Below are 13,075 nucleotides of genomic sequence, written 5' to 3'. Positions count from 1 at the left end.
GCACATCGCTGCAACAATCGGATGTTCCCAAATTTGGTGCAATTAAAAACGTCCTGCTACCCGCTAGGACAAAATAAATCTTTTTTTAAATTACACCATCATTGTGGAATTTCTTACTAAATGGAATAACAGGGTACTTTAATGAGGAGTTGACCATTAATGATGTTTAAACGAGGGCACATTGTATTGCAGCCATTCACTGAACTGTTCTGCATACTTTACTGACTAGCTGTCAAAATTAAATTATTATTACCATCATACTTGGGTATGTATAGATTCTTCTTGAAGGCCACGAACTGCTCTTATTTTGACAGGCGGGTGCATGAAATATAAAGCAGTAGTGCAAGTTAATCTGCTTTGCGCAGCCTTTGAATTGGACACGAGTAAACTGATCTGTTTCGAGAACAGTCAGTCAAGATACACCCGATGATCAGTCTATTAAACTTTCTTCTAACCGTTTTGAACACGCATGACCTAAATAACGTGCACACTCGACACCGACTTACACCAGGACGAATTAGAAGCACAGTTGCACATCACATGATTTTCACGGAAGCTACAGTGTTGAAGTTGGACACTGAAGTGGGTTTGGGTGTCGAGCTCCGTATTAATGAGAAATTAGCCGCGCGGTTTTATTGTTCCGTAATATTCAAGAGAACCTGTTCAGTTTTGACCACGATGTTAACCGTGCAAAGAGTTGTGTTGTCCTCCCGCCCAGGTACCGTAATGAGTGTGCGTTGTGCTTTGCTTACGCTGCAGCTGCATAGGGAACAGCTCACTTTAATCAACAAGTGTTTATTTGTTTACATTATTATGTAGACTATATTTATTTCGTAACAGGCACACTGTCCTACAAACCTGTCTATATAGCTTATATCCTGAATACAGAAATCTATATAAAATGTTAGATAAATGCAAAATATCGAAGTAATATATATAATGTTTATATTTAATTTTATCCTGTGCCAAGGGAAAAATGGTCACCCGGTTCCAGACAACTTTCGTGTTGAGGACACTACCTTGTCTACGGACCTAAAACAGGGCGAAGTCTTGATCAAGACGTTATTTCTGTCTGTTGACCCCTACATGGTGAGGCTGCCTGTTTCAGTGGCGTGGGCGAGGGTGTACTCAAAACTGAGATTTATGATTTGGAACAACACAAACCTACACTTTAAATTAAAAGCTTATTTTATTCATTAAGGCAGTAGTTTGCAGGACATTTCTGAGCACCATGTTTTGAACGTTTGCGTTTCCCTTAATCAAACACTTCAGCTAATAAGCTAGTTAGTTAAACATGCTCTTAGGAAAATACAAACTCTCTCTATATATGTTAGTAGAAAAATACAAACTCTATACAGCACATGGAAATCTAAAAAAAAAAAAAAAAAACCTCTATGCAGCGCTGTCGTATGAATGATGAGACGGATGCTGAGTACCTGTTACCTTGGCAACTGGGCGAGTGCGTCGATGGAAGTGGGGTTGGCGTGGTGGAAGCCAGCAAGAATGAAGTACTGGCTGTTGGTGACATTGTCACCTCCTTTAATTGGCACTGGCAGACCCACACTGTGATGGATGGTCACCTTCTACAGAAGGTAGTCATTATTAGGCTCCATCACATACATGTGCAGGTATGCATTTATTTCCTGTGTAACTTGTGTGGCCTTTCTTGTAGATTGATCCCAGGATGGTTGAGGGGCACCTGTCGTACGTCCTGGGTGCGGTAGGCATGCCTGGACTCACTGCGCTTCTGGGTGTGAGAGAGAAGGGTCATGTGACTCCCGGTGCCAATCAGACCATGGTGATCAGTGGAGCAGCAGGGGCTTGTGGGTCACTTGCTGGACAGGTAGTTAATGTGTGTGCAAGGAGTTACGAATGGGGCTAAAAATGACTGCCTGTGTATTTCAATGATGCATAACTCAAGAGCATTATATCTGCATCATTTTTAATGTTATGTCCAATCATGTTACTTAGAAACCTTAATTATGGTTTAAAGTTTGCGTATTCGTCGAAGACAGTTCGCTTAGGTCTTACGAATATATAAATTGCGATAGAAATGAACAAAATGTTATTTGTTCCTTTTGAACGGGAGCAACTTCCACATTCATTTTTGTATGCTTCTGTATGTGTTATTTCACTCTTTTCCTGCCTGTTGTCATGTGAGATCGGCAGGCTGGATGGCTGTGTGAGAGTGGTTGGTATCTGTGGAACAGACAAGAAATGCCAGATCCTGGTGTCTGAGCTGGGATTCACAGCAGCTGTGAACTACAAAAAGGAGGATATCTCAACAGCACTGAGGGAAAGTTGTCCCAGCGGTGTGGACATCTACTTTGATAATGTTGGTGGTCCAATCAGTGACACTGTCATATCCCAGGTAGCGGAATACATTCCATAGCACACCTGTTTGGTACACCTATATCTTAAACTGTAATTCACACAATTATGACCCATTTTGTTGTGTTCAGAAAAAGTCTGACTACTATTGCTGATTTCTTGTAGTGTTTGTAAGTCAAGTGAGCTGAGATTCTGATTTCATGAAATATGGGCTTTGACTAAGTGGTTGGAGTTAGCAGGTTGTTTATATTATACGTTTAGAATTGCAGTGTGTTTTAGATTAGGCTGACATTTCAAAAATATATAATTAATGTGTAAAGTATTAGATACACCTCACACTTTTCATGAAAGACTAAATAGTCATTTTGTTCTGAGAGTTGTTTCTCAATCTGCCCTGTAGATGAACAGTGGGGGTCATGTGATCCTGTGTGGTCAGATTTCTCAGTATAATAAAGACGTGCCCTATCCACCTCCACTAAGCGAAGACTCTCAGGAAGCTCTGCGCAGCAAAAACATCACCAGGTCCAACTCCAGCTAATTGGTTCTCCACCAAATTTGCCATCTAATATTAATAGATATGGTTTCTATGCATGGCTTATCATTTACATCACTTAGTAAACTTGGGTGGCTCTGTTGAATGCCCGTTCCCTACTTCATTGTGAGTCAACATGTCACGTTTGTTTTGCTTGGGTTCAGGGAAAGGTTCTTGGTGCTGGACTACATGGAGAAACATGAAGAAGGCCTCCTGCAGCTGAGTCAGTGGGTGAAGACAGGCCAAATTAAAGTGAGCAGTTGTGGATTTGCTCATAGAAGTGCATTATGTTGCAGACATTTTATTCTTGTTTTTTTATTTTTCAGGTATTGGAAACTGTAATGAATGGAATAGAAAATATGGGCGGTAAGACTTGAATGACTGTCATGTATCTAATTTGTATAATATATTACTAATTAAATTCTGATAAAAATGGGTACAACTTTATTGCAGTGGCCTTTTGCTCTATGATGTCAGGAGGAAATACGGGGAAGCAAGTTGTCAAGATTTCAGACTGAGCCACAGCTCTCCAGCAGGGGGCGCACAAGTGTCCTCGCGCATTTTCAGTGGTACTTGCAATAACGTAGGTTTAATTTTTAATGATCTGACTCTATCCTTACAGACTTCTAAACCGCCAAAAGAGCAAGCAACGCTATAAAATCATGTCTGCTAATCAAGGAAACACTGACAGTGAGGTTTTGAAGGGGCATTCTTCAATACAATTCAGTGTTCTCTCCCCTTTAAAAACATTTATATTGTTTTCATTAACCATGACTTGTGTCTAAAACCATGTCTACTTAAAGGACAGCTGAGATATTTCAGCAGCAAAGCTCATGCACTAAATATAACAGGATATTTGAACTGATTTGTCTGTGAGAAACTGCCATTTTGAGAATGGTTTCAAGAACAACTCCTTTACTGGAGAGAGAGTGTGACCTACTCCTACAGCTACAGTGAGTAGATCCAGTTAATTGAATGTTAAATAGTACCTGTATTAGCATGTACTTGGACTTCAGCTTGATACGGTCTTGTGTATATCACGTCAAAAAAAGGTAAAGTTATGAAGCAAAAGGATGATCTCAAGTTCTCTGGCCACTCTGATGTGTCAAATTCTGAAATGGTGTTTTTTTTGGTTGATAAAGATTTATCTTTGCATTCCTTTTTGTCTTTTTTTTTGTTTGGGTGGGTTGGTTAAGGTATGCTCACATTTCACTCGATTGTTGGTATTTTTTGGAATGTCCAAAATATGTACAGCCGGATTGTTCACTATGGAACTATAAAGCAGTATATTTATTTCAAAGAACACACACAGGAAAAGTATATATAGACAGGAATATACCATACACACCTATAGAATTACATATGTGGAAATTATAAAGCCACAAAATTTTAAATTAAATTCCAGTAACATCAATATTACTTCATCACAAGTCTGGATTACCATGTATGAAACGTGGATTGCACCAACTCATAATTATTTCATGTGCCACAAATGGAAAAACCAACAAAATAGGAAATCCCCCCCCCCAAAAAATGTGACTGGCCATAATCTCATCTCTCAGTCCACCTCTCCTTTCCAAGATGAGTAGGTAAGTAGGTAACTAGTTAGCTTCCTAGTTAGCCAAGATATACATTGTGTAGATGGCGATGATTGCAGCTCTATTCCCAGTTAGTTTCCACTGGAGAGTAAAACCTCACAGATGAGATCCGCAACCACAACCTTCTCACTAAAATCCCACAAGAATCCATAAACTTAGCAAACAACAGCATTTCAGAGCAGCTCGGTGTTCAAATTTTCACGTTCCTGAGAAACGGCCAAGACCTTGACTGATCCAACCCAGAAAAGCAATACAAGTCAACAAATTCACCAGAACCTGTGACAGCACATTTGTGGTTATACCTGTGAAGTAGAAACAGAAAAATAGACCCCACTTTTACACATCATCATGACAGTAAAAGCTGTATCATTTGCATTGGCTAGATACAATATATGTATAATTCATCTTTCAGTTTCTTCTAAAACACACAAACGTTCACCAGATTGACTTTGATTGTTTCTCTAGTTTGCATCCTACATCAGGATTTGTTCACAGCAAGATGACATGGAGGACAAACTAAAAACCACCTCTGAGCTACTGGACTGGCCTTTAGTCATAGAGGATTAAATGTGCTTAATCCTATTGTATTTGCAATACTGACTGCATTTTCATGCTACTTGCAGATCCTATCAAGCAAACAAGAATAAAAAAAGAAAGCCAAAATAAAATCTTACATTCATTCTAGCTCACAAACAGTGGTTTCGATCTATCTTAGACCACTAGTGTCTTGACCACAGTGTTTTTAAAACCAATTTCACACAATTTGAGCTTTGTGAAGAGCCAACTTTGAATCTTTCATACTAGACATTTCTCCACAGAATACAGTAATATTTTTTAAAGGGTCCTTTGCCTGTATAACAAGTTTGTTTCACAAAACATGAAGTGATTTGTATCTTGGTTTGGTTTAAAAAATAAAACTAACAAATCCATTGATTAATAGTAAAATTATGAATTCCACAACATTTCACATTATTTTCAGTATTTCAGTCTGAACAAGCCCAATCAAAACAGTGAAAATCTACTTCAAGCTAGCTTACATACTGATTTATATAACAAACTTTGTCACAATTACATGTTTTATTTCATAGTTTTGATGTCTCTCCAATTATTTAAAAAGTGTAAAATGTTCATTCAAAAAACAAGGAAAGAAAAAAATGTGTGTCCAGACCTTTAACTGTTGTATGCATTACTCTGTATTTCTACATAGGCAGTCAGCATGTTCTGATGAACTGGTTCAGCTGGTGACGGTTTTCAAAATTGAGGGCACAGACGTTCAGGGACCCTTAACACCTACAAGCTCTTAGGTGTGGAATCTGTGCTTGTTAATCAATGGTTATAGCAGCCCTGGAAACCTAGGTTCAATAAAGATCATGATTTAACAACAAGTGAGATAGTGGCACCTGTAGGAACAGTGTCCAAATTTTTTATGGGCTTGTGAGGTTTTTTTTCTTTTAACCAAGCCAACTACTTTAGTCATCCTGATTACATGTATCCATCATTGTAGTTTTTGTAGTCAGCGGATAAACTGACAAACTAAAAAAAGGAAAAATACAAACCCCTACCTTGGTAAACTTGTAGGTTCTCAACATTGGTCCAGATATGCCGTGAATATTATCAAAATAAAGAGTTTTTGATCATAGATATAAAATCTGGCAGCAGAGCAAGTTGCTCAGGTCACTGTTCTCAACCTTCAGTGCTAAAATGAGTTAAAATGAGTTATTACCACTTTACTGAGGAAAGACATAAACTAAGACCACCCTTAAAAGTCGTGCCCAAGTAGTACGTCATCTCTTCAGCAAAGGAGTCTGCATTACTGACCATTAGGGTCCTGCCAAATTCACACCCATGATATCAGTCTTTTCCCTTGTAATAAACACTCTGCCATGAATTATGGTGAAATTCAACATTTCAGCAGACTGCACCTTAAATTGATGTTTGAGCAAAGCTGATTTGCCATGTTGCCAAATATCCAAGTTCACTGGTTCGTCTGCACCAGGAGGCAGACCTAGTAATTGTTGTAGCAAATTAGCAAATGAGTTAGCATGCAAAACATCACTCTAGAGTGCTTGAATGAGAGCTGCTGAAAAAGATGTTCAGTGTCTTCAGCCATGTAGGCAGGCTAGTCACTTCTGCAGTTAGCATGTGTTGTTTAATAACTCCCAGAAAACACAGTACTTCTCTTGTAAACTCTGTAAAACATGATTTTTGCAACACTAGGTCCATGAAATGAAACACGTTTTCCTGTGAATTTAGCAGGGCCCTACTAGTTGTGGATGGCACCTTCATTCTCATTACACAAATAACTGCTAATGTAGTGCCTTTGTAAACGAGAGGCAAATATGAGGTACAAAACAAAGAACAACGATTAAGACATTACAAGACGATGGCCGACTGGACGGACGAGAGCGCCTGCACCGCGCCTGCACCGCGCCTGCACCGCGCCTGCACCGCGCCTCACCGTCACGACTGTGCGGCGCTCTTGGCCTTGTTGTGCGCGGCTCTTGGCTCGTGGCCGATCTGTGGCACCGCCCCCTGCCAGGCCCGGCCAGCCAGCAGCAGTCCCATGAGCAGGGCCCAGGTCCGCACTGGCGACAGGAGGAACGCCAGGAGGCCGTAGGTCTCCAGCAGGAAGTAGCAGGAGTAGGCCTGCCACGTGAGGAGCAGCAGCATGGCCAGGTGGACGGCCAGGGCCGGCCCGCGGCACCCCGGCCGGAGGAGGTGCGAACGGAAGGTGGAGCCACGCCAGCGCTGGTGGAGGCTCCAGCAGAGGTAGCACGTGAGAGGCATGTTGAAGAAGATGACCTGGAGGAGATGGAGGAACACCGTCATGGTCAAATACCACCTTACAGGAGACCACTCCAGGCCTTTTACTAGAGGCTTGGGAGCTTGAAGGTGTGTGTGCATGTGGACACTTGTAAGAGTGAGTTCAAAGACTGAACAGGAACTATTCGAAAGCTCAGGTGCTTGTGCAACACCTACCTGAATCGTCCCCACAACGTAGGTCAGACTCCCCTCCAGAAAATGGCCGTCCACAAACACACCGAAAACAAAGCAGGCACCGTTGTGCCCATCGATCACCTCCCCAATAAACCACGGACCTGCAAACCAGACGATAAATCAGGTTCATGCTGGACACCAACAACTCGGAGAACAATTGTGTTGCAGGTTGCAGGTGCTTTGCAGCCCTGGAAAGAAGACACGCTAGATCATCCTCCCACTACACAAAACAATGACGAACTTTAAAAAGATACAAGGGCGTGTCATCTGGCTGCTGGCCGTGCCTCATGCAACACCTCCCACAGTAAACAGATACTGTGCAGCAACTCAGCAAGTCTTAAACAGTGGGGAATATGCATCACACGTTCCTCCCTGTATAACATATAGATGTTACTCAACTATATCCGAACATCTGGTTAACTTACCTAATGCTGTGCACAGATTAAACAGCAACAGGGTGTAGAAGAAAGTATTGATCTTGCTGACAAGGTGGAAGGACGTGATTGCTTGAGAGAGGGTCCCTAACAGGACAGAGAGAATGTGGCTTTCAGGATGGTGCTCACAGTGGGACCAGTCGGGTTCATGGTGATCGTTTGGCAGACCAGCCCGTTTTTACCATGTCTCCGTTGAGCATCGTGCGTGGAGGGTGGTTGCAGGAATCTGAAGACCACGAGGACACCCACGTTCAACAGCACGATAGTCACGAACGCGATCCGTGCCTGAAACGCACATGCACACATTAGGCGATCGACCACTAACTTCATCCTAAAGTAGGTTTATACCATCTGGTTGACTTGGGTACCAGGATACAGTAGTCAGTGAGGAGGATGAAGGACTGGAAGAAGCTGAAGGTGGGAGTAACGTCCTGCTCTAGGGTGAAACTCTGCTCTCGCACTTTGGAACGACCCGCTGAGTCCTTACACACACACACACACACACACACACACACACACACACACACACACACACACACACACGGATCATAAAGAGAGAGAGAAAGAACAATTCTTATGCCTCTATGAGCTGCCACTTTCCAATATGCTAAACCTCTGGTTTGATATTTTCCACCCAAGGCTGCACCAACCAGCTTGAGCTCATCAGTCCCTGTTTACCTCCACTTTGACCGTGATGGTGTGCAGTCCGGTGGGGTAGAGGTGAGGCTCCCAGCGCAGCACGTGCAGGGCCCCCCCCACCGAGACGGCTGCCCCCAGGGCCACTCCGTCCACATGGACACGCACCGCTGTCACTGCCGCAGGTGAGAAGACCAGGATTCTGCCGAGCCCAGAACACAGGACCAAGGTTAAGGGTTAACACTGTGAGTACTGCACCACCATTCAAACCCTAAGCCATTGTAACAGGAGAAGGAGACTGTATGTAATGTCGGGCAAAGTTTGTTTGGCACTGCCGGGTGAAAACGATCCTCCTGCAGGCTAAATAGGGATAGTAGTGGTTCAGGCTCGAGAAGACAAACACAGAGGGGAGACCTGATGTGGGTGGAGCTGCGGATGCGGCCCAGGGGCTCCACCCCTGGGTGGAGGTACTGTGCCTCTTTTGGATTGGTGATGACCACCGCTGGCCAGTCCTCAAACGTCAGGTCTGAGAAGCTCAAGAGGTCATGGTCAAGGGCCAGAATCCTAAACCTGGATACAGGAAGACATGCCTGACTTCAGAGGAAACTGCTGATCTGCGTGAAGACTAAAATACAATAGCATGTGAAGTAAGCAGTCCCTAGTCTACTAGTTCATGGTGAAGCAATTTACCACATGCATATAGAATACATCTGACAACAATATGAACATAGAAGGCAACAGAAAATAGGAAGTATTTCACCAATCAGAAATTCTAACAAAAAGTACTATCTAATACGACAGGCAGGCTATAGACATCCATTCTAAAGAATGGCCTTAAGTTTTTAGCTTACTAAGAAATCTTGCTTTACGACATGCCCCCTGATGACCCAACACGAAAATAAGGATCCCAGTGTTCAGTACTTGTTTGAATCTCATTGTGTGTGTGTGTGTGTGTGTGTGTGTGTGTGTGTGTGTGTGTGTGTGTGTGTGTGTGGTGGGGGGGTTGGTCTACATCTCTGTTCTTACCTGCGGTTGTCCATCCAGTCTCCCAGTTCCAGCTCGAGGGTGCCCGTGGAGTGTCTGCTGTGGAGGACGGGCATCAGGCCCCCAAGCGTATGCAGGTGGCCGCACAGGTATGCCAGCGCCGTGCTGCAGAGACCAACCAACACAACACCAGCTCAAAGCTCCACACCATAGGATTTGGCTCAGTGCCACCACCAGTAGCAGCAGAGAGGCACGCACGGCACGTTTCTCACAGCTTCTCAGCGGGGGAAATACGCGAGACAAAAGACAAGAGCGCCACCATACGTGTAACTGGACTGACAAAGTAATGGCTCCTTCCCTGACCTCATGAGGGCTCGGACTCCCGGGAATGAGGAGATGATGGTGGACGTGGTGTAGTGTCCAAACCAGATGGTCTGGTTGCTGCTGCGGCTCTCCTGGCTAAACGCAGCCAGCGTGTTCATCTGACTCTGTGGGACAGAGGACAGGGCAGTGTCCACAGTCAGGCATAGAACAGGTAGAAAGGTGACATACAACCAGAAATAACCATGATTCATCTTAAACACCTCTACCTGATTAAGAATGCCAAAGAAGTTATAAGGACGCTTGGGTCCGGGGGTGAGCGTAGCATCGGCACAGACGAACGAATAGTTCCCAAATGAAGTTCTGTGCACATAGTGAAAGGAGCCAACCTTCTGGGTAGCAGAGTACTTCCTATACCCCAGCAGGGAAAACAAAATACTTTTTTAAAAGAGCTTCATTTCACACTGTTGCACAAATACTCCTGAAAATTAGCGAAAAGTAAATGAAGTGTAATGAACAACTCTTTAATGTCTATTTATGTGAAACTTGTTGTCAACATATTTACATGAGCCAAAATTATATTTTACATTCAATAATGGTTTACACTAGGACTTAATTATTTGACTAAATAAATGAAAATTCATACATGACATATTTTGTTACAGAGCACCACAACAAATGAATGTTTAATTAATTAATAAAAAGAAGTATATTTAATATCATTTTTGCACAGACCTGTAGTAGTTGTTCACACTTTCCAGAGATATGATATTGAAAGCATCTGAAGAGACACAAATGAGTTTACACTGCAGTCCAGGAAAGTAAGGAAGTGGGTCATTTGGCTAACGAGATCCTTGCCTAGAGGTTTTAGTCATGCAACACCAACTAGAGGGTCTAACAGAAATCAACTGGTACAAATACAGGAGACATCACAGACAGGGCTGGGAGCCTGAGCTCCATCTTCTCTACTACACACACACACGAGTGCTATAAGGCTCCTTCTTACTACAACACACACACATGTGAAGTAGCTTCTAATCATTAACCTTGTATTTCCAAAGGATTTGTTGTCCCAGTGACAAGTGCCTATGGTTTTTACATCAAATACAGGAGTTTGAAGGATAGGAAATTCTGATATAGGCCTTTGTTGTCAGAATGTTGTAAAAACCGAATGACTTGCTTCTGTTACTTTTCCATCATGTTACTGATATTAATAATCGGGCACAGGGATACTTGCCATGGTTTCCACGAATGTCAATCCATTTGGTTCGTTCCAGCACACGTGATTTCTTTAAGATGTTATGATAGGCCTGCCACTCCACCTCATGTTGAAGGGAACCAACTTTATTCTTAGTCTTTGCATCTGTTAAGTCCCCTGATAAATATTCAGTGAAAGACTCTTACTCAACAAATGTTTGATGACTGTCACAAGCCAGTGCACAGAGTTTTAAAAAATTTGGACCAGGGGGCTGATCACATAAATCAGTGAAAAAATACTGATGCACTAATAAAAATGATGATTCTGAAAGTATTTGATAATCTGCATCTATTGCTTATACAAAAAAAAATTTAAATGTAACTGCAGGAATAGGAATAAAATATACATAAAATATCAAGTGTTTAGTAAATGTAAACATGACCAGTTTACAGCTTGTTTGGAGTTTAATACAGGAAAATGCATAAAGAATTAATAAGTGCATTCATTAATTGATTAGATATGGGGTAATCAGCATCAATCCTTTGTTATCACTGTAAACAGACAGGCGATAGTGATTTTGAAGCCTAGTCACACTGCAGATTTCTGATCATGTAAACCATGTCGAGATCACTCACCTGTAGCCAGGACGAGCGCGGGTTTAATGACATCTATAGTGTCAGTACAGAACCTTTCAAAATCTGGTATGCGTCGTGGATCGTGGAAGCGACTAATATGAATGTCTGATACCTGCGAAAAAACAGCAACACGTGTTATTACTCGTTAGTAACTACTCGTTAGTTTCTGCACTCCGTGTGCAAGAGCATCAAAAAACACGTACAAATAAGAAGCTACTTTAGCTCTAGGACTAGATGGATATCTCGGGTTTAGTTGAGGCGTCTAATGCCCGGACCCAGATCAGCCAGACTTTCCTGCTAATCTACACTGTATCCTCTGCTCCATTGTTTAAGGCACGTGTCTTCCCTGTGGTCTAAACTGTGGTTTAAACTCGTAATACTTACCTTCTTAAAACTCCAATTACACTACTCTAGCACACCTAAACCTGGCAATGAACTGATTAGTAAAGAATAAAATGCCTCATCAGATAAATCACCAAATTGTGCTGGACACCGGCCCCTCCAGGTCTGTGACACCTAGAATAATTACATCTATAAAAACTACTATACGTTGTAGCTACTGCAGGCTAAGGGCAGAATGTGCTTCATAGTTCATATGCTCTATTTTACAGTCATATATATTTTGTGAGGTCTCGGTTACTGGGAAGTTAGTTTTACGTTACCGATCCGACAGCAGCTTGGCTCCACTCACCTGCACAAACCAAAATATGTTATCCAGCTGTGCACCGGGATACGGGGGCTCGGTTTTCTTAATACGATCGCCATCAGATTGCTTTAAACTCCGTTTAGGGTGCCAAGCGGTGTCATAGCTATCCAGCACCCAGGAAGTAATGCATGCAAGCACCAAGCCGACAACAACCAGGAGAGCAAACACCCTGAGCATCCTGACGGGAGCAGCTTCCAAACCGGCGCGACAAAATTCCCAAACCCAACCAAAATCAATGACATGTAGCACAGACGCGATCACTAGCCATGGCCTCCCTTTCACCCCCGTCGGAGTAGCTTCGTGGGAGATTTCGGCAACCTAAAAACGCTCGGCTGTGCAGTGGAACAAGGACTGGGCGCAGCGTGCAATAGGGCAAACGCTCGCGCTGTCATCGCGAGCGCTGTCATCACGCGCTACAATTGTAAACTTCCGCGTTGATGGACTTTTACAGCCAGGCCAGAGATGGTAACGCGGAAAGAAGCTTCACTTCGGCGACTTGATCCGCTTCCGCAAAGCAGAAAGAGTTTATTTAGATAAATGTTTATTTAGATATTTTGGTGAAACAAACAAATAAAAAAAAAAATGGTGTAGGCTAAATGTTACCAAAATAAATTTAAGATTACCATCGCCCATACAGGCGTCTAAACGTAAAACAACAGGATAAACTGTGATCGGGATTATCTTTAAGACAATGCACGTAAAA

General features: G+C 42.7%; 2 protein-coding genes across 4 annotated transcripts; one reads left to right on the top strand and one right to left on the bottom strand.

Moving 5' to 3' along the window:
• Positions 1-406: 406 nt before the first annotated feature.
• Positions 407-4,018, top strand: ptgr2 (prostaglandin reductase 2). 2 transcript variants are annotated; one of them, XM_076977681.1, is made up of 9 exons: positions 413-718; positions 971-1,089; positions 1,401-1,592; positions 1,673-1,843; positions 2,162-2,371; positions 2,732-2,853; positions 3,028-3,115; positions 3,190-3,229; positions 3,317-4,018. In XM_076977681.1, exons 1-9 carry the CDS (start codon positions 427-429, stop codon positions 3,379-3,381), a joined length of 1,299 nt encoding a protein of 432 aa, XP_076833796.1. In that variant the 5' UTR covers positions 413-426; the 3' UTR covers positions 3,382-4,018. The 2 variants fall into 2 exon arrangements, with proteins under 2 accessions (XP_076833797.1, XP_076833796.1); XM_076977682.1 differs by lacking the exons at positions 2,732-2,853; positions 3,028-3,115; positions 3,190-3,229; positions 3,317-4,018 and having other exon boundaries at positions 407-718; positions 2,170-2,370.
• A 112-nt stretch (positions 4,019-4,130) lies between these two features.
• tmem62 (transmembrane protein 62) lies at positions 4,131-13,061 on the bottom strand. Of its 2 annotated transcripts, none has more exons than XM_076977679.1 (15): positions 12,358-13,061; positions 11,667-11,778; positions 11,071-11,208; positions 10,569-10,614; positions 10,103-10,244; positions 9,876-10,000; positions 9,555-9,677; positions 8,943-9,098; positions 8,571-8,730; positions 8,261-8,374; positions 8,075-8,177; positions 7,884-7,979; positions 7,441-7,559; positions 6,915-7,263; positions 4,131-6,881 (listed from the first exon to the last, which is right to left on the bottom strand). In XM_076977679.1, the coding sequence occupies exons 1-14, from the start codon at positions 12,547-12,549 to the stop codon at positions 6,922-6,924; spliced, it is 1,968 nt and encodes a 655-aa protein (XP_076833794.1). In that variant the 5' UTR covers positions 12,550-13,061; the 3' UTR covers positions 4,131-6,881; positions 6,915-6,921. The 2 variants fall into 2 exon arrangements, with proteins under 2 accessions (XP_076833794.1, XP_076833795.1); XM_076977680.1 differs by having other exon boundaries at positions 11,071-11,155; positions 12,358-12,494.
• Positions 13,062-13,075: the final 14 nt, after the last annotated feature.

The sequence above is a fragment of the Brachyhypopomus gauderio genome, chromosome 17 (genome assembly GCF_052324685.1).
Source record: "Brachyhypopomus gauderio isolate BG-103 chromosome 17, BGAUD_0.2, whole genome shotgun sequence".
Taxonomy (NCBI): Eukaryota; Metazoa; Chordata; class Actinopteri; order Gymnotiformes; family Hypopomidae; genus Brachyhypopomus; species Brachyhypopomus gauderio.
Note: the sequence above shows the minus strand (reverse complement) of the source record. Positions and strands in the feature narration are given on the sequence as shown.